The 20,973-nt window shown below is 48.5% G+C and overlaps 2 protein-coding genes across 5 annotated transcripts in view; both read left to right on the forward strand.

The window, feature by feature from the left end:
- The window catches only part of Hkdc1 (hexokinase domain containing 1), a 43,631-nt gene extending 41,070 nt beyond the window's left edge, over positions 1-2,561 (forward strand). For all 3 annotated transcript variants that reach the window (XM_059282216.1, XM_059282217.1, XM_059282218.1), the window contains 2 exons: positions 158-391; positions 1,944-2,561. In XM_059282216.1, coding sequence (XP_059138199.1) covers positions 158-391; positions 1,944-2,091 — 382 coding nt within the window. In that variant the 3' untranslated portion in view covers positions 2,092-2,561. The remainder of the gene's footprint in view (positions 1-157; positions 392-1,943) is intronic.
- Positions 2,562-5,682: 3,121 nt separating this feature from the next.
- The window catches only part of Hk1 (hexokinase 1), a 106,367-nt gene continuing 91,076 nt past the window's right edge, over positions 5,683-20,973 (forward strand). The window contains exons 1-2 of one of the 2 annotated variants that reach the window (XM_059282314.1): positions 5,683-5,803; positions 13,067-13,223. Coding sequence is in view for 1 of the 2 variants with exons in the window: in XM_059282313.1 (XP_059138296.1) it covers positions 16,071-16,128 (58 nt within the window). In the remaining variant the exon portion in view is untranslated. Of the gene's footprint in view, positions 5,804-13,066; positions 13,224-15,965; positions 16,129-20,973 lie in introns of those variants that run through there. The other variant, XM_059282313.1, reaches the window with a different exon arrangement.

Genomic DNA, 20,973 nt, shown 5'->3' on the forward strand with positions numbered 1-20,973 from the left:
ATGGGACTTCCTAGCGTCCCTGACATCCCACACCCTCAGTCACTGACAGCATCCGTCTGGCTAAGACCCATCCCAGAAGACTCCGGATCACCTGAGGCAGGAAGGATCACCCGGGTGCAGGAAGCAGCTGCTAACGTTCTGACCTGCTTGTCCACAGTGACCGGCTGGCCCTGCTGCAGGTCAGGAGGATCCTGCAGCAGCTGGGCCTGGACAGCACCTGTGAAGACAGCATCGTGGTGAAAGAGGTGTGTGGGGCCGTGTCTCGGAGGGCTGCCCAGCTCTGCGGCGCAGGCATGGCCGCCATCGTGGAGAAGAGGAGACAAGACCAGGGGCTCGAGCACTTCAAGGTCACCGTGGGTGTGGACGGGACGCTGTACAAGCTGCACCCTCAGTGAGTGCCTGTGATGGGCGTGGGAACCGGGACAGAGGGCGGGCACGCTGGTGGCCGGGGCGGGCCGGACCCGCACAAACTCTTCACAGTGGGAAGATGTGGTCCCATGGGGATGATACCCGGGCATGGTAGAGTCCACTGCTATAGAGGCTGAAGCAAGGGCTGGCGCTTCTGCTTCCTGTTTGTCCACATGAGGCTAGGAGTCAGCCTTTAAAGCCCAGCCAGGGTCCTTATCTGCTCCAGGTCACCAGCAGTGACCTCTGCCTCTTAGGGTGTCATAAAGATTGAACGGGCACCACCCAGCACGGAACAAGTACATGCTGTGATTATAGTACACAGGGCCAGGCAGAGAGCATGCGGAGCTCCAGCCAGGTTTGAGCTGGCCGGAATTTCTGAGTTCAGTCAGTGGACAGAAAAAAATGAAGAGCCCAGGCACACACACAGGGTTGACTCCTGGCTCTACCATGTAGAAGCCAGGTGGCATAGGGCCAGTTTTGTGTCTGCTTTGGCTCTTTTTTCTGTAGAATGGGGACAAACAACAACAACAAAATGTAATCACCTATAGCTGCACTAATAAAAAGATGTTACTCTTTTGTTTGTTTGTTTTTGTTTTCTGAGACAGGGTTTCTCTGTGTAGCTCTGGCTGTCCTAGAACCAGCTCTGTAGACCAGAGATCAGAGATCTGTAGATCAGAGATCCGCCTGCCTCTGCCTCCCGAGTGCTGGGATTAAAGGCGTGCACCACCACTGCCTGGCAAAAGCTATTATTTTTGTTCAATAATTCCCACTTTATTTTGGTGCCAAGGAGATGTAAGAACGGGATTATAAAATTCCCACGGTGCTGATCTCTGGCTCACAGCTTCTCTTTTTGTCCCTTGGTGACACACGTTTGGGGTTTGGTTTCTACAAAGAGAGACTTTAGAATAGTTTTACATTTATTGTGTGTGTGTGTGTGTGTGTGTGTGTGTGTGTGTGTGTGTGTGTGTATGTGCACATGTGGATGCACAGGAGTCGGTTCTCTCCACGCACCACAGGGGCCCAGGTATTGAACTCGGGTCCTCAGGCCTGGTGGCAAGCAGATCAGAGCCATCTCACCAGCTCCGGATCTCTTTCCTGAACTAAGACTTGACCAAAGGCAGAAACAAAGCATACAATCCTTTTAAAAGGTGCCACTCAGCAGTGGTGCACACCTGGACCTCCAAGTTCAAGGCCAGCCTGGTCTACAGAACGAGTTCCAGGACAGCCAGGGCTACACAGAGAAACCCTGTCTTGAAAAACAAACTAACAAAAAAAAAAAACAACCAAACAACCACAAAAAGGTGCTGACAAACAGTTTGATGGAGTCCCCCAGCCCTTCCCAATAAAAGCTCTCAGAACTAGGAATGAGAGTCCCTTAGCCGGCTGAGGAGTTCCTGGGAAAACCCTACAGCTAACACCACACTTGACGGATAAGAGTGGGGGCTTCACCGGGAGGCCGGAGGGGGAGACTTGGTCACAGTAACCGGTCTGCCAACCCCACTGCAAGCCCTGACGTGTCTTCCTCTTTGTCCCAGCTTCTCCCGGATACTGCAGGAGACGGTGCGAGAACTGGCCCCTCGGTGTGCCGTGACGTTCATGTTGTCGGAAGACGGCAGCGGGAAGGGAGCTGCTCTGATCACAGCCGTGGCCAAGAGGTTACAGCAGCAGAGGAAGGAAAACTAGGTGGGCCTGCCCAGGGACCGCCAGATGGCCTCCTTCCTGGCTGACCCTCCCTTCTCCAGGGCCGAAAGAGAACCAGAGTTCTCAGCATCCTCAGCATCGTGGTGCTGGCTTCTTGGTGACACCCAGCGACACCTCCATTTGCCGTATGTTGGCCAAAGATGGGCTGGCGTTTGAAATCAAAGGATCTGGCCCAAGGTTCTTGAGTTCAGCTGTCAGCGTTTGATAGCTTCAAGTCTCTCGGCTGCTGGACTCAGAACCTGCCCAGGTGGCTGGCGGCTTACTTCCTCACCGGCCTGATGCTACCTCTGGCAGGAGACTGGGCCCGAGACCTACGGATGAACCCTTGCGAGGGAGAAAGACGCTTAGTGAACTGGGAGATCTAGCTTAACCCGGCCTCACTTGTCAGGTTGGCCTCACGGGCACCGTGAGAACGAGATGCACATTCCTCTCTGCATGCAGAGGAGCCCAGGGCCCTGGAGCCAGGAGGAATCTTACCAGATTCAGGTGCTCCGTGAGCACCCTCAGGTGTCATTCCCCAGATGTGGATTGAGGGGTGGGACACCGCTCAAGGTGCTGGTTTCCATTTCCCGTGATGCAGTGGGTGGCAGTCACTGCTGTCCATGTTTGTTTCGAGGACCGTTAGGTCCATGAAACACAGTCTGAGAATAAAAGACATTTGGCGGGAAACTTGGCATGAGGTATTGATCTTTCTTCTGAGAGGCTCGTTGGTATCTTCATGTCCCGTCAGGAGAATAAGGGAGCTGTAGACTCAGAAGGTTAGTCCAGACGACCAAAAGGAACCACATGGAACAGATTCTCCAAATTTCACGTGATTGGAGTACTTCCAACAACAGAGCAGTGACCATGTGACCCTAGAGTGCTTGCTATTGACCTGGAGTCAGATGGAAGTCATGCGTGTGTTCATGTGTAGGTGTGTGCACGTGTATTTGTGTGGGGTGTGCATGCACATGTGTGTATGTGTGTGTGGGTGTGTGTACATGTGTATGGAGGCCAGAGGACAACCTCGGTGTCACCCTCAGAAAGGCCATATATTTCCTTGGACACAGGACCCTTCAGGTGGGATCTGGGGCTCACTATTTAGGCTAGGCTGGCTGTCCAGTAAGTCCCAGACATCCTCCTGTCTCCACCTCCCGACATTAGAACTACAGGCACATTGCCACACTAGGTATCTTGATCTATGGGTGGAGCTCAGGTCCTGATATTTGGAGGCAAGCACTTTCCTATCTTGGCAGCTCCCAGAATCCGTTCTCCTCTTCTGCTGCTCTTTTTCTCTCTGAAGCAGGGTCCTACTGTCCACCCTGTCTCTCCTAACCCTATCATGCAGAACTATATGGAGTCGATGTGTGTCCCTGACCCAGCTCTGTCTATCTTATCACATGACTGTGAATTTCTTTTTCTTTCTTTCTTTTTTTTTTTTTTTTTTTTTTTTTTTTTTTTTTTTTTTTTTTTTTTTTGGTTTTTCAAGACAGGGTTTCTCTGTGTAGTTTTTCGCCTTTCCTGGAACTCACTTGGTAGCCCAGGCTGGCCTCGGACTCACAGAGATCCGCCTGGCTCTGCCTCCCAAGTGCTGGGATTAAAGGCGTGCGCCACCACCACCACCAGCTGAATTTCTTATTTCTGCTTTGGTAGAATGTAAACTTATTGCCAGACATCTTTTTTTATTATTGTAGTGAAGCAGGACTGTGTCATTCTGATTAAATACTTACTAGGGAGGGATATGCTTTTTAAAGTAAAGCTTTCTGAGAAGTCTTCCAGTGTGTGTGCAGGGGGCGGGGGATGGGGGGTGGGTGGGTGGGGGAGGTGTGGAATGACAGGTCATTATCACAGGGGGGAATGACAGGTCATTATCACAGCGGGGAATGACAGGTCATTATCACAGGAAACAACGTGAGAAGATCGAGAAGATCGCACAGTCCAGGTTGGTTTGATGTGTTTGACACATTGGTTCAACTCCAAAAAGTTGCTGGCTGCCTCTTCCTAAAAGGATGCCCCCTGGTACTGGGGGTTCTCACATGCTGAGACAGCATGTGCCTGCAGACAGCGTGAGAGGCCCACTGGGGCTGGGACCAGATGAGGCAGCCAAAGGGGCCCCCAGAACGTTTTCAGAAACACTCAGTAAACGTGTATAATGATGGCCCCGTGAACTGGTGTCCTAGATGGCACCGTTAACCTTTTCTGTGTTTTAAAGCTATGTCTCTCTGGGGAAATGGTACAGGATTTGTTAAATTTATGTTTGTATTTAGATATAATGTCTCTTTGGGGAAATCTCTTCCTCTTCCTCCTATTTCCCTTACCCCTTAAAAAAAGTCGTTATTATGTGTATGAATGTTTTGCATGCGTGTGTGTTTGTGTATCATGTGTGTGCCTGGTACCCACAAGGCCAGAAGGGAGCATCGGATCCCCTGGATCTGGAGTTACAGATGGTTGTGAGCTGCCATGTGGGTGCTGGGAATGAAACCTGTGTCCTATGCAAGAGCAGCCAGTGCTTTGGTTTTGTTCTGTTGTTGTTTTGGGTTTTTTTTTTTTTCTTGTTTTTAAAGATTTATTTATTACGTATACAGTGTTCTGCCTGCATGTTATCCCTGCAGGCCAGAAGAGGGCACCTGATCTCATTACAGATGGCTGTGAGCTACCATGTAGTTGCTGGGATTTGAACTCAGGATCTCTGGAAGAGCAGCCAGTGCTCTTAACCGCTGAGCCATCTCTCCAGCCCTTGGTTTGATTTTTCAAGACAGGGTTCTCTGTGTAACAGTCCTGGCTGTCATGGAACTCATCTTATAGACTGAGCTGGCCTTGAACTAACAGAGATCTGCCTGCCTCTGCCTCCCAAGTGCTGAGATTAAAGGTATGTGCCACCAGCACCCGGCCCTTCCTTTGGTTTTTAAGTTCTAACATTTTTATTAATTTTGTGTGTGTGCAGGTGTACGTGCATGTGTGTGTGTATCTGTGTGTGCACATGTGTGTGTGTGCACATGTGTGTGTGTGCACATGTATGTGTGCACATATGCACAGATGCATGTGGGCATATGTATATGTGTAGGTTGGTGGGTAACTTTCTGGAATTAGTTCTCTCCTTTCACTGTGTGGGTTCTGGGATTGAACTCGGGTTCGGCTTGGTGGCCAGCACTTACATTGGCCGAGCTACCTCACCAGCCCTTCCTTTGGTCTTTTGAGACAGTCAAGGATGGCCTTGAACTTGTATTGGTTCTCCGGTTTCTGCCTCCGGGATCTCTTGCCTCCTAACTTTACTAGGCCCCGAAGAAATCTCCTTAGGTTTTGTCTTCCTCAGCTGGGGACCTGGTTACCCTGTAACCCTCCCCCAGTTCTCCTTCCCACGTCCCACACCTCAGCTCCATCCCACTTCTCTCTGAGTCTGAGAGGAGATGGTTTGGCCTACAGGTTCAGCCATCTCCTCCCTTGGTCTCTCAGCACATGTATGCAAGTATGAGGAGGCCATCCGCCCTTCTTGCCTAGTTCTGATCTCTTGGACGGAAAAGATCCCCAAGGTATCTAGGGACCCTTGGCCATTGTGGCCAGTTGATGACATCATAGAGTTTGAAGCGGAGAAAGAACTCCAGCAAGGGGCAAAGTCCATTCCATGACTCCAGGAGTCCACCCCTGAAACACCTGGGACGATGGAGGGTCCCCCTCTTCTCAAGTCTTGCTAGGCCAGACCAGTAACTACATCAAGGTAAACTGTCTTTAGGAGAACCTCATAGACTTCCTTCTTTAGAAGATAAGCTGGGGATGTAGCTCAATTGGTAGAGAACTTGCCTAGCATGCACGAAGTCATGGGTTCTGATCCCTAGCTCTGCATAAACTCAGAGTGGTGACACATGTCCTCAAATCCCAGCACTCGGAAGGAGAAATTCAAGGTCATCTTTGGCTATGAGTGAGTTAGAAGCCAGCCTAGGAAACATATAAGCCCATTTCATAACAAAATGAAAACAGCTTTGGCATTGTGGAGGCGGAAGCAGGCAGATCTCTGTGGATTTGAGGCAAGCCTGGGCTATATAACAAGGCTCTGTTCAGCATGAAAGGGAAAGGCATTCTTTTCTACATTTTGCGGCACCACACTTACGTCCTCTTGGTGCCCTTACAGAGCGAGCTGATAGGTAAAGATGTGAGCGGTTCCTCCATCACCCCCCTTCCCAGAACGAGTAGTCTCATTCATTTGTCATCGTTTAGGAACAGATATCTTCTGCCACGGGCAAGAAAGGGTCTCAGTGGGAACGAGGACTGAGTTCCATTCTCCCTCTTCCCTGTGGTCCCCAGAGCTGACTGCAGCAGCGGGGCCCGTGTGTAGCCCTTGATCTTTGAAGAGGGAATGGTGAACTAGCAGATGAATGCGTCTACTGCTGCCTTTGACTCCACTGGCTCTCACCCAGTGGGACCCAAGCTTTACAGACACAGTAGATCCTCTGGAGGCCATGGCTCTGTGGGTGCCAAGTCCTGTTCGAGGTGCTGAGGACCCAAGGAAATATGACACCATGGTGCCATGTAAGCGTCCACCGGAAAGAGAAAGGCATATTTGTGTCTGCAGGACAACGTAGCAAATGAGGTGGTGGAGGCAGACTGTACCCTCTGTATTTTAGATCCTCTGAGTGTGTGCTCCCAGGCACATGTGCACCATGGACCCTTGGCGTAATAGCACAAAACTTATGGATCTTTAGCCAGAAAAACGTCAAGTGCATACATAACATGCATAAGATTACTAAGGGAATTATATAGCTCTTAAGGAAGTGGTACTAAGGCTGGGGGCCTGTAATTCTGGTTACTTGGGAGGCTGAGGTGAGGGTTACAAGATCAAGATTAGACTAGGCCACATAGAAAGTCTAGCTTAGACTACATAGGAAGGCTAGCCTAGACTACATAGTAAGTTTCTGTCTCAAACCCCTACTCTACCCAACCAAAAAAGAAGAAAGTAGTCAATAATATAGTCATACATGTACTTATTTATTATTCGTTATATAACAAGTGCCAACAGAAACCAACAGCAATCATAATTTTGAATCTCTTTTGAGTGTAAACCTTATTTTGGAGACATTTACCACAATAGCATAAAACTATCTGTAGTTTCTGGGCCAGTGACATGGCTCAGCACGCTAAGGCGCTTACGGCAGTCTGAACTTGATTCCCAGGACCCACGTGGTGGAAGAAGTTGTCTTCTGACCTCCACATGCATGAGGAGACATGTGTCGCCCACCCCACAAACATAAAAAAAAAAAAAAAAAAAAGTCTGGTTTCTACTGAAGACCAAGTCCCAGGTACTAGTCACTATTGTGGGTCTCGCCTCTAGAAACATTTAGCAATTTCTCTTTGTCCGTGACAGTTCATAGTGTCAGATGCATGTCTCCTCTATTTCTTCTTAGTAGCTGAGGCCCTTGGTTTTTGCAGGCTGTAGGAAATGTATGCTGTTTTATTCAAATAGCTTCATCCTCCATCTTGTTTACCCCCACCCCCCACCCCCACCCCCGCACCCCCGGCACCCTTACTGTCCAGACACTGGTTCTTCTGCTTCCGCCTTCCGTGTTATCTCACTTGTATTTATTTTGCATTCTTTTTTTGTTTTTGTTTTTCGAGACAGGGTTTCTCTGTAAACAGTTCTGGCTGTCCTGGAACACACTCGGTAGACCAAGCTGGCCTCGAACTCACAGAGATCCGCCTGGCTCTGCCTCCCGAGTGCTGGGATCAAAGGAGTGCGCCCCCACCGCCCGGCGTTTATTTTGCTTTCTTGTCTACTTCCTGGGAGCCGGTCCAGTCTTCCAGTTAAGCAGCCCCTTTCCCTGTATTAGTTCACATCAGTGGCTGTCTATTTCGTATGTAGTTGGTCTTCTATTGTCTAAACAATATCTTTAAAAATATTATTCCTTCTTTGAGAATTTTAGCCAGTATATTTCGATCATATTCAACCCAACTCCCTCCAGGTACACCCCCACCCCCTGTGCCTGCCAACTTCCTTTCTTCTTCATTTTATTCAGTTACACATCTACTGTCCACACGGCCTAAGTGTAGGACCATCCACTGGAGTGTGGTTAACCTACCAGGGGCCATACTCTTAAGGTAAATGGACTCTCCATCCTCCAGAAGCCACCGACTACCCAAAGCTCCTGAGTTAGGGGTGGGGCTCCCGAACCCCTTCCCACTCCATGCTCGATCTTGTGCGGGCCGTATGCAGGCAACCGCAGCTGCTGTGAGATCATGAGTGCTGGGGTCCTATAAACAGTGTCTTTTAAAGAAAAAAAAAAGTTTTTAAAGGCAAGTATGGGGGTTCACACCTGTAATCTCATACTTGGAAAATGGAGGCAGGGGTTCAAAGCCAGCCTCAGGTGTAGTGGCTTGGACACCAGTCTGAGCTACATGAAACTCTGTTTCAAAAAAGATTAAAAAAAAAAAAAAGAAAGAAAGAAAGAAAAGAAATTGGGGCTGGGGATTTAGCTCAGTGGTAGAGTGCTTGCCTAGCAAGTGCAAGGCCCTGGGTTTGGTCCTCAGCTCCGACAAAAAAAAAAAAAAAATAAAATAAAAAAAAATTAAATTTTGACATCTAGTTTATTATTTTTTGTTTTTGTATTCTATGAAAAAAAAAAAACCACAACCCACCAAAATATGGTCCCATGTTTTCATTACTTTTTCAATGCCCTAGCTTGTGTATTTCACGTGCATGTCTAGTTCTTTTTGATTTCGGCTCTCTATGTATGTTCTCCCCCCCCCCGTTTCATTAAGTATCTCTGCTGTCCCTATTTAACGCTGGGTCTGCCTGCTCTGACTCCTGCTGGAGGTGGCACATGTCGCCCAGTCTGTGGACATTCCCTTCCTCAGATGTCTGGTGACTTTTCGTCCGGTTTAGTTCTTCACCCACAGGTCACCCACTGCTCGGTCCTGGAATGTTCTGGGTCTGGGCCACTTTGGTCTGAGTCATTCTGATACAGTGAGAAAGGAGAGGTACCTTGAAAGCAGAGTCCTGGGCACCCCCGAATCCTCAGGGAACCCCCTGCTGGCCCTGCTAGCCTGGTTTTTGTCAACTTGATATGAACTAGAGCCATGTGAGAGGAACGAACTTCAACTGGGGAGTTGCCTCTGTCAGGTGGGCCTGTAGGCAGGTCTGCAGGGCATTGTCTTGATTAAAGATTGACACGTGAGGGCCCCGCCCATTGTGGGCGGTGCCATCCCGGCTGGTGGTCTTTGGTTATAGAAGACTGAGCAAGCCCAGGGGAGTGAGCCAGTACCCAGCACTCTTCTGAGGTCTTTTTGTCAGTCCCTGCCTTCCCTCAATGAAGCGGTGATGGACCCTGTCCGGAAAGTGTAAGCCGGATAAGCCCCGGCCTCCCCAAGTTGCTTTAGGTCGTGGTGTTTATCACAGCAATACAAAGCCACCTAGGACAAGTCCCCAAACCCCTTGGGCAAGGTGTGAGGAGTTGGCCTTCAGTGTGTTCAGAATCAGCAGTCCTGGGAGGGTCCATCACTGTCACAGGCTGCCCACCCCACAGGGCCGGTGAGTGAGTGTCCGGGGCTAGGTAAGCCTAGTAGCTTTCTCAGCTCTTTGCCCAACAGAGCCTGGCTCTGCTCTTAACCCACCAACACCTGTGCGGGCCTCGCAGGCTGCAGGCTCTCTCAACAGAGAAGGACACCAATGGTCTAGGTTACTCTTACAGAGTTAACTCGCTGTGGTGGTGAGGGCGGAGCCCAGGGCCGCAGCGTGCTAGGCCGTCACTGTCCGCTGAGCGTTGTATACCCCCAGCCTAGGAGCAGAATTTCAACTGCCTTCTCTCACTCCACCGTCTCTACCTGCAGAAGAGGCCACTTCACGGGGTGCAGTTGGGACACAGAGAGGGGACTTTGTTTTACACACTGTCCTTCTAAGCCTTCCTATTAAAATCGTTTTTTCTTGTCTGAACAGAACAGCATGGCCAACCATCAAAATGCATGCTATTTTTTTGCATTTTATGTAACCCCTTATAAGCAGAGAGAACACTCCGTTTTCCAGATGCAGCGCTGATGAAGTCCTTTACTTTATACTTGACCATAGAGAGGGATCGTGAACACACTGGGGAGAGCCTGATGTGGGATTAAAGCAGAGGGCCACGAGGAGACAAAAGGATGGTTCCCAGGGAAACCAACAGTTCATTCACGTCCCAGGTCACACCTGTCTTCTTGGAACCAACCTGCTACCACTGTGACACCTAAAACACCCACCGCTCACATCATGGCTGCCTTGAGTGTTTTGTCTTTAATCTGCTTTGTCTATAAGTTTTTGTTTGTTTGTTTGGTTGGTTGGTTTTTCAAGTCAGGGTTTCTCTGTGTAGCTTTGGCGCCTTTCCTGGAACTCACTCTGTAGACCAGGCTGGCCTCGAACTCACAGAGATCCACCTGCCTCTGTCTCCCGAGTGCTGGGACTAAAGGCGTGACCTACCACCACCCGGCTGTCTACAAGTTTTGTGATGGCTTCATGGTTCTGTTCTGGCCGTCTCCGACTTCTCACATCCTTGCCCTCCTGTGCCTGGGACCCAGAAGGCAATGGATACTGAGCCAGATCGGAAATCCACCTTTTCTCTGCAAGACAAACGAAGCGGCAGAGTCTGTCTTGGTTTCTGTGTGCGCTTAATGAGCGCAGGGCGTGCTTCAGGGTAAGGCAAGGGTGGACTGCCCTGGGATGAAAGCTTGGATCTGAACTGTTAGACAGTGTCTGGGATTGTGCACAAAAGAGAATTGAATTGTAGATCAGCTGGGAAGCGAGTGAGACGGCCCCAGTGCCCTTGGCCGCCAGGGCTGGAAGCCTGTGGGAGCGCATAGCTGGCATTTTTTTTTAAGCATGAGATTAGGAAGTCTTTTGCTTCCTCTGTGAAGAGGCTTGGATCCAATGGGCTTGAGGTAGGATGGGAGGTTTTGTTTTGCTTTGTTTTGGTAGAAAATAAACCAGATTTGGCTTGGGTGTTTTGAGACACAGGGCTGATGAGCGCTCTGCCTAGTGCTTGGTAAGAGGCAGGTTTGAAAGCATGTGGTCACATTTTGGCAACAGCAAGTATGTGGAGAATCTGTGACCGCAGTTTCAGAAGAGGGGGTTCCTACTGGACTCTCCAGATGACTGTCTGTATTTGAGACGCCTCAAAGCACCGGTTCACAGTAAGTTCTGAGGTTTGCTCCTGGCTGGTGCCATATAGGACTTGCTCATGGCCATGGTTCTCAACCTGTGGGTCACGATCCCCTGGCATTGCATATCAGATATTTATTTACATTATGGTTCCTGACAGTAGCAAAATTACATTTATGAAGTAGCAATGAAAAATAATTTTATGGTTGGGGGTCACCACAACATGAGGAACTATATGAAAGGGTCGCAGCATTAGGAAGGTTGAGAACCACTGGCTTAGGGGCTCGCTCGAATCACCTCCAGATGGCAGCACCCCGAAAAGCCCTCACTGGGGCACTGACTGGTGCTGAGATGAAGTTGAGAGGAAGGCCTGCCCTGGGCATCTCTTGGAGCTTCAGGCAGGCTCTCTCTGACATGGAATACTCATCTCTCATCCTCTAGCTCATGTCCCATAGGATGCCCAGACAGGGCCGGCGAGATGGCTATGTGGGTTAAGAGTGCTTGCAGCCAGGCCTGACGACCTGAGTTTGATCCCTGGAACCCACATGGTAGAAGGAGAGAACCCACTCCCACAGGTTGTCTTTTGACCATGTGCTCATAGGTGCATGCATGTGTGCACACATACACACGCACAAATAAATGCTAAAAGAAATTTAAATTAAAAAATTCCCCTTTGACTTACACTTGCATGCTGTGCTCTTTTATTATAGTCTGTTGTTTACTCTGTGTATGTGTGCGTGTGCACGTGTGGAATTGTGTGTACACACGCATGCTATGAGGCAGATGTGGGGATGAGAAGACAGTCTGAACATATCCTTTCCTTCCATCATGTGGATTTGGGGCATTATCAGATCCTTATCTGCTGAGCCATTTTGCCAGCCCTAGAGAGAAATGTTTTGTAGATTTCTATTTTTATTCTATGTGTTTGCGTGTTTTGCCTTCATAAGTGTCTATGTATCATGTATCGTGTGCCTGCAGTGCCCGTGGAGGTCAGAACAGAGTGTAGGGGCCTTGGCAAGAGCAGCAACCACTGAGCCGCCATCTCTCCAGCGCCCCCTAGGGAGACGTTCTGAAAACATTTCTTGTTAGTCTACTTTGCTCTTACAAAATAGTGAGCTGGGCTGTGACATTTTAGTGACATGTACATGACGTGCTTTGATCTGAGAACGCCACTCTACACAAACACGCAGCGTGGACCGGAAGAAGTGTGTTTAGAGCCATTTCAGGATATGTCAGAAATTCCATCAAGCAAGCCACGATCCATTTATTTATTTATTTATTTATTTATTTTGGTTTTTCAAGACAGGATTTCTCTGTGGAACAGCTCTGGCTGTCCTGGAACTCAACTGTAGACCAGGCTGGCCTCGAGCTCAGAAATCTGCCTGCCTCTGCCTCCCAAGTGCTGAGATTAAAGACTTGAGCCACCACTGCTTGGCCCAAACCACATTCTATCAACAGTTTGTTTTTTTCTTTTCTTTTTCTTTTTTTTTCTTTCATGAAACTCAAGCAAGCCATTCAAAAAGCAATTTTTAAAATCAAATATTCCAAACAATCCAGAAATATACTGCTGATATGTCTGTCTTGACATCTTTGCTTCCTTATAGTTAAACCCTTGTGTGAAAGCAGACAGCTACACATGTACCGTGAAAATACTGTTCTTCCTAACACGGCAGTCTCGGGTCTACGCTGTGGGGGTTCAGGCTGCACGTGTTGATGGGTGTTGAGACAGGGCTCCTGATGCAATGCCTGGCTGTGCGTTCAGAGCCAAGGCTGCAGTGATGTCACAAAAGGTACCCTTTCCACAGGGTGACGAGTGGCTCAACCCATTCCAGGCTTTTGGTAAGTCTTCTGTCTCTCTGTTCTCAGGACTCCTCAAAGACCTGGGAAGAGAGCACGTGCCCAGTCCCACCTGCTTTCCATCAACCGTTCCGTCATCCTGCAAGGACAGCAAATGCTGCCCCTTAGGAAAAATGAGAGTGAACACCAGTGAAGAGCTGGCAGACGTGACTCAAATTCTCCCAAGGCAAGTAAACAGGGATGTGGCCTTGGGCTGCAGTCCATGGTGGGTTTTACAGAGCTCCTGTGACCCACCTCAGGCAGCTTCCTGGGGATCTGTAGGATGCCTTAAAGAGACCCAATGTGGGGATCTGAAGATAGTCTTAAGCATTTACATACATTTCACTGACTGGGCTTGGAGAGGGACACTCTCCCAGGGCTACACAGTAATTTGAAAGGCACCTAAACTCACTGCAGTTAAGTGTCCAAAGCGATGAGGCTAATGCCATTTTGTTTTTCTTTTGGTTTTTTTTGAGACAGGGTTTCTCTGTGTAACCCTGTCTGTCCTGGAACTGACTTTGTAGACCAGTCTCGCCTCGAATTCAGAGATCCACCCTCCTCTGGCATTAAAGGTATGCCCCACCACTGCCTGGCTATTAGCACTTTTTATATGATCACAACTGAACAAGATGGAAACCCCCCCCATACCCATTTTATCTTCTCAATTTTTTTGTGTATGCATGCATGTGGTGTGTGTGTGTGTGTGTGTGTGTGTGTGTGTGTGTGTGTGTGTGTGTGTGGGTGGGTGTGGGTGTGCCTAAAGACAAACTCAAGTGTTATTTCTCCGGAGCCATTCTTCACCTGTGCTTTGAGACAGTCTCTCTTTGGAATCTGGATTCACCAATTAGGCTAAGCTGGCTGACCAGCAAACCCCACGGGTCTGCCCGTTTCTGCCTCCCCAGTGCTGGCATTACAAGGGTGTGCCACCATGCCTGGCTATTTTCCCATGACTTCTGGAGATCAAACTGACGTCATCTGTTTGCGAGCTAAGCACTCTACCATCTCCCTAGCTGCCCTTCTGGCTGTCTTCAGGATAGGCTCTCACTATGTAGCCTAGACTGGATTCAAATCCACCATCCTCTTACCTCAGCTTCCCAAATGCTGGGATTGCTGGTGTGCACCACCATGCCTGGCTGTCCTTCCTCATCAGCTCGGTGTCTTAATTCCTTCTCCTGTTGCTGTAATAGAACACACTGACCAAGGCAACTTCAAAAGCAAAGAATTGATTGTGGCTCACAGTGCAGGAAACTGTCCGTCATGGTGGAGAGGGGAGGGCGTCACAGCAGCAGGAGCTTGAAGCAGCTGGTCACATCCCATCTACAATCAGGAAGCAGAACACGATAAATGCATGCTGCCACCCACTTGCTCTCTCCAGTTTATACAGTGCAGAATCCACACCAGGTCCTGCCTACAGTTCAGATGAATCTTCCCACATCAATCAACCTATGATGGACTGTCCCCCACACGCATGCCCAGAAGCCTATCTCTTAGGTGCTTCTGGATCCTCCCAAGTTGACAACATTCGCTGTCTGAATTGATGCAGTGCTGTTGAGGGACAGAGTGACTAAGAATGGGGCAGTGTGAGTGCCAAGTTGGGTTGGTACAGACCTATAATCCCAGATGCTCACAAAGCTGAGGCAGGAGGATTAAGGAGTTTCAAGGGCTATGTTGGGATACAGAACAAGTTCAAGGCCAATTTAGGGAGACGATGTCTCAAAATTTTACAAGAAAGGTAAAATCAGCTTGGGGATTGTGGTAGTTTGAACGTAATTAGTCCCTGTAATCTCATAGGGAGTGGTACTATTGTGAGGTGTGGCTTTGTTGAGTGGGCATGGCCTTGTTGGAGAAAGTATGTCACTGTGGGGGCGGGCTTTGAGGTTTCCCATACTCCAGATACTGCCCAGTATCACAGTCGACTTCCTGTTGTCTGCAAGATGTCAGACTCTCAGCTACATCTCCAGCACCACTTCTGGCTGCACGCCATGATGATAATGGACTGAACCTCTGAAACTGTAAAGGGGCCACCCCAATGAAATGTTTTCTTTTATAAGAGTTGCCGTAGTCATGCTGTCTCTTCGCAGTAATGGAAACCCTAGCTAAGACAGGGATATAACTCAGTCGTGGGTAACTTTTGTAGCTGGGTTTGGGGTGAGGTAGGGGGATTAGAAGATCAGTGAGCACAGTGGAGCGTGGGAAGCCGAAGCCAGGTCGCCAGCCCAGTGTCAAACCTCAGCTTTGCTACTTAACATCGGTCTGAGCTTGGGAAGGTCGCCAACCTTCCGAGGCTCAGGGTCTTTGTAAAAGGGAGAGACAGCACAAGGATTGTTGCGAACAAGCGCGTCCGCTCTCTCTACCTGATACAGAACTGTCACTTGCTGTTTGTAATGGCTCCACTGAACTATTTGGTAAGAGCAGGCTGAACCAACACAAAGCCAGAGCTGGCAAGGAACGAGGAGCCCAGTCACCAGCAAACCATGAATGAACTGTGGGTTTCAGTGTTACTGGCACGCTGAGAAATGAGGAGCCTCAAATTCAGGCAAATGGCCCAAGAAATGAAGCCTCTCATCCGAAACTCACAATGGTGCCTGGGCCAGAATTTTTGGGAAGACAAACGCTTGACTTACACAGATGTTTTGGGTTCTGTCAGAGGAAAAGAAGGAGGCAGAGAAGACAGTTCTAGACACCCTCATAGTCCCAGAGAGGACCCTGGGCTCGCAGGGCATTTGGAGTGATGGAGAATGTCCACTCTCAGCAGGAAGTGCCCACACAGAAGGAACTGCACAGCCCATGCTGCCAGCGAAGTGGGCCACAGACAACCCTCCTCGTTTCTGCCTGACCTCTGGACCAAGCAATGTCCTGACAGAGACCTACCATGACCAAGCCTCCAACAGATGCCCAGAGCTCCCTCCCCTCCCCCGCTCGTCTCCTGGGCAACAGTTGGTGGTTAGCAGAGGAAGAAAGAGGACCATAATGTAATCATCTAGATTCTCCATCATCTGCACTAACGGGATGGGGAGCACTCCTTCTCTGTAAGATGTTTCGAGATCCAGGACAGGCTGAGGAAGCTGCCCCTGTGTCACAAAGGCAGGCAGGTGTGTGTGTGTGTGTGTGTGTGTTGGGGGGGGGGTATCTGTGGACTTTGTAAGCCTGTCTGGTAGAGCTAGCAGGACATTTTCTCATAATGACAAAGCTAAATCATACATGATCCCAGATGCGGTGGCTCGTTGCCTGTAATGCCAGCCCTTTGGAGGCTGAGGCAGGAGGATGGTCATGAGTTTGACACTCTTATGGTTTACATAGTAAGTTCCAGGCCAGTCTGGACTACAGAGTGAAACCCTCAAAAGCAAAATCAAATCAATAAACAACAAAAACTCATAAATTATGTCCAATGTGGTGGTGCCATAAGCTTAGCCCCGGGGAGTCTAAGGCGCAGGAGTTGCCATGAGATCCAGCACGGGCTGTTGTGTTATGTCTTGGGCTCAGGCTCTACTCTAGGCTGACTCAGCTACTGGGTCTTTTGCTGGTGGAGCCACAGCAGTGCCTCTATGCAGGAAATGAAGTGAGAACAGGACAAAAGCCGTCACTGAATGCCCATCTATAAAATACGCTGTAGCTTGAGTTTTCCTGCCTGGCCCACAGTCAGGACAAATCTCTCTCACCCGCCAGTCCCACAGCCTATCAGACCCGACCAAGTAAACACAGAGACTTATATTGCTTTCAAACTGTATGGCCGTGGCAGGCTTCTTGCTAACTGTTCTTATAGCTTAAATTAATCCATTTCCATTAATCTATACCTTGCCACGTGGCTTGTGGCTTACTGGCATCTTCACAAGCTGTTTCTCATCATGGCGGCTGGCAGTGTCTCTCTGACTCAGCCTTCCACTTCCCAGCTTTATTCTCCTCCTTGTCCCGCCTACACTTCCTGCCTAGCCAATGGCCAATCAGTGTTTTATTGATTGACTAATCAGCAACACATTTGCCATACAGAATATCCCACAGCAATACGCTTGTACTCTTGGCCCCTAGCCCATGCATTATAACTATCTTGACGTTATATGCATTAAAGTGCAGAGGAGACAAGATTAGTATTGTTAGGGGCTGGGGATATACTGCCGATGGCTGTGAGTTTCTTCAGGGGTAATGGGTGTTTCCTTTTATGTGTGTCTATGTGTGCAAGTGTGGTGTATGTATAGTGTATATACATGTTGGGTGTGGGGTACAGGTACATGTGCGTGAGCAATGGTTAGAAGAGGAGGCTCTCTCACTCTCAGCCTCACTCCCTTGAGGTGGCACCTCTCACTGAGCCTGGAGCAAGGCTGGGCCAACAAGGGCCAGCCATCTGCCTAATCTCTTATAGAGTGGGGGCTTCGGGTGTATGGCCACATCTGGCCTTTTTATGTGGATGCTGGGATCTTATCGTGTGTCCTTCTGCTTACAGTCAATTGTTCTTATGCACTGAGCCATCTCCCCAACTCTGTAATGGGTATTTTCTAGAATTAGATAGTGGTGACACCTCTACCCTGTAAACATGCTGAAAATAACCAAAAATCTTTAAATCTCCAAGAGATGAGCTGTTGGTTTAGGAGCTGCATTTCAAGTTTTAAAATGTATATACATGCTGGGCGGTGGTGGCACATGCCTTTAATCTCAGCACTCAGGAAGCAGACCCAGGCGGATCTCTGTGAGTTCAAGGCTAGCCTGGTCTGCAGAGCGAGTTCCAGGACAGGCAAACAAAACTACACAAAGAAACCCTGTCTCAAAAAACAAAACAAAAACAAAAAAAAGTATATACATTTAACATTGATAATTAAATAAATTAGTATTGTTATTATATGGAGCAGCCCCCAAAAGTTACACAGTGAGATTTATTTATTCATTCGGCAGTGTTGGGAATCAAACCTAGAGCCTTTGGTGCCCATTACGCAAGTTCTGCCACAGAGCTACCCTCTGAGCCTTATAAGGTAAAATGTAAAAACTCGTAACGTAGGCTGGAGAGATAGGTCAGCAGTTAAAAGCTGCTCTTTCAGAGGACCCAGGATTGATCCCCAGCACCCACATGGTGGCTCACGACTGTCTGAACTCCAGTTCCAGGGAACCCAACATCCTCTTCCGGCCTCCTTTGGCACACGCCTTACGTGTGGTGTGCAGATATACATGCAGGCAAAAACATCCATACAGATCAAAACAGAACACAAAGGAGCAGTGTGGAAGTGAAGACAGAGCCAGCCAGGACAGACGGACACGGTGGGTGCTGTGTCTCATATCCAGTCTTTATGTTTCCACCACATTGATGGTAGATGCCGAGGGGGTAGGTCAAGAATCACTACCGAAACACTGCACGGTTGTCTGCTAAGCCAGCTCCCCCAAAGCCAGAACCAAGCCTGCAACACCCCTGCAAAGAAAGGAGAAGGTACCCAGAGGGAAAAGGGGGGTACAGGCAAGACAGGAAGACAGGACAGCCTTACAGACAGTGAAGATGCCAAAGCAGGCCAGGCACAGAAGGATGAAGGTGGCAGAAAACCGTGTGTGTGTGTGTGTGTGTGTGTGTGTGTGTGTGTGTCTGTCTGTCTGTCTGTGTGTGTGTTAACATGCATATCTGTGACTATACATCTTGAAATACTATCTTATCAAGTTTTACAAAAATGCAGAATTGTAGAGGGGTTTTTCTTTGGGCCACCTGTTCACAAAAAACAAAACAAAAACAAAAACAAAAAAAAACCAAAAAACAAAAAAAAACAAGAGACATAATTATTAAGCTTGGCCTATAGCTTAGGCTTGTCCCAGTAGCTCTTATAACTTAAATTAACCCATTTCTTTTCTTTTCTTTCTTTCTTTCTTTCTTTCTTTTTTTTTGTGGTTTTTTGAGACAGAGTTTCTCTGTGTAGTTTTGGTGCATGTCATGGATCTTGCTCTGTAGACCAGGCTGGTCTCAAACTCAGAGATCCACCTGGATCTGTTTCCTGAGTGCTGGGATTAAAGGCATGCGCCATCACCGCCACCACCGCCACCCGGCAAATTAACCCATTTCTATTCATGCACGTGACTCATGGCTTTTACCTCTCCTCCTGCATGTCTTGCTCCCCCCACTTATGACTGGTGACTCTGCCTTTCTTCTTTCCAGAGCTCTCTCTGTTGGGAAGTCCCACCTGTAGTCAGAAGTCTTCCTGTGTCCCACCTGGTCCTGCAGCCGCTCGGACCCAAGTAAACACACAAAGGCTTATATTACTTACAAAATGTATGGCCTAATGGCTCAGACTTCTTGCTAGCTAGCTCTTACAACTTAACTCAGCCCATTTCTATTGATCTATGCATTGCCACGTGGCTTACTGGTATTTTCACATCTTACTTCCCCTGGTGGCAGCTCACAGTGTCTGCCCCACTCTCCTTTCCTCTTCTCTCTCCCCAGCTTGAATGTACCACCTGACTTTATTCTGCCTCACCATTGGCCAAACAGCTTTATTTATCAACCAACCAGGGCAACACATATTCACAGCATACAGAAAGACATCCCACAGAACCCACCTAGCTATTGGCCATTTATCTTTTTAATAAACCAGTCACAGTGACACATCTTCACACAGTGTAAAGGAATATTCCACAACACAGAATTTTATTTAAAAAAAAAAAAAAAAGTAAAAGCTCATCTATAAGAGTTCCTTTCACCCCCATAGAGTGTTGAGTCCTCCTGGAGGAGCCACTGTCCTGCAGCTTACGTGGCTAGGCCTCTGCTCAAGCCTTTCATGGCCCTTCCAGGCAATTCACAATAACAGGGAGCATGTGCTGGGTATGTACCAGGCACCAGTACCCTGCTTATGAACAAACCTTCGGAGCTGGTGTGTCTCCATGGTCATGCCCATCTCACAGTTGAAGGAACTGCAGCTCCTGCAGCTTCCCAGCCAGGGTGTGGTGGTGCACACCTTTAATCCCAGCACTCAGAAGGCAGATCTCCATGAATTTTAGGATAGCCTGGTCTACATAGTTCCAGGACAGTTAGGGCTACATAGTTGAGATTGTCTGAAGACAAAGTCTTCCCAGGTCAAAGCTGGTAAAAGGCTAAGCAGAGCCTCAAGCTACATATCCTGGCCTCACATCTGAGCTTCATTCCAAAGTTGCATCTAACATGAAACTATGTGAGGGGTATAGCCTTCTCACCCCCGCACCTCATCAAGCTGGGGTTATCAGTACACAAGGAATCATCCAGTTACTGCTATTCCCCAGCACCCTAAAGAATACAAATGCCAGATTCTATTTCCTTTCTTACAGAAACTTTTGCATAGAGGGGTTAAGTATAAATATCAAATCAAAACTGGATGTTGTACCTGAGTGGCAGTGGCGCACGCCTTTAATCCCAGCACTCAGGAGGCAGAGCCAAGGGGATCTCTGTGAGTTCGAGGCCAGCCTGGTCTACAGATGGAGATCCAGGATAGGCACCAAAACTACACAGAGAAACCCTGTCTTGAAAAACAAAACAAACAAACAAAATTGGATGCTGTAAACAAATAACAAGCGTGAAAGTGTACCAGTTTTGTTTATGCTTTGTGCCAAGCTCCAGCAGAACTCTCCACTGCCAACCTTGGTGACTCAGCCAGCTGCCTGGCACTGTACCCATGTTTGAAAGCCTGGGCTCTTAGCTTCCCCAGTTGGAGTAGGAAGGGCCTCCAGTGGAGGGGAGCTACTCTTGCAGTAGCTGCAGCATGCCAATTGTTAGGCAAAGCACAGAACAGCTGTTCAGGCTGCTAGAGATTGGACAAAGGGGCCATCGAGCTTGACTAATTGGAGAGGACTCACCCTCAGCTTTACTGATGTTGAACTGACAAACTATACATTTAGGGTATTGTATGTATACACACACATACACAGAGTGAAATTATCACCCCCGTCAAGCTGACTAGCAGCCATTGTCTTAGTTATTCCTTTTTTTTTTTTTTTTTTTTTTT

This window comes from Peromyscus eremicus, chromosome 16_21 (assembly GCF_949786415.1).
Source record: "Peromyscus eremicus chromosome 16_21, PerEre_H2_v1, whole genome shotgun sequence".
NCBI lineage: Eukaryota > Metazoa > Chordata > Mammalia > Rodentia > Cricetidae > Peromyscus > Peromyscus eremicus.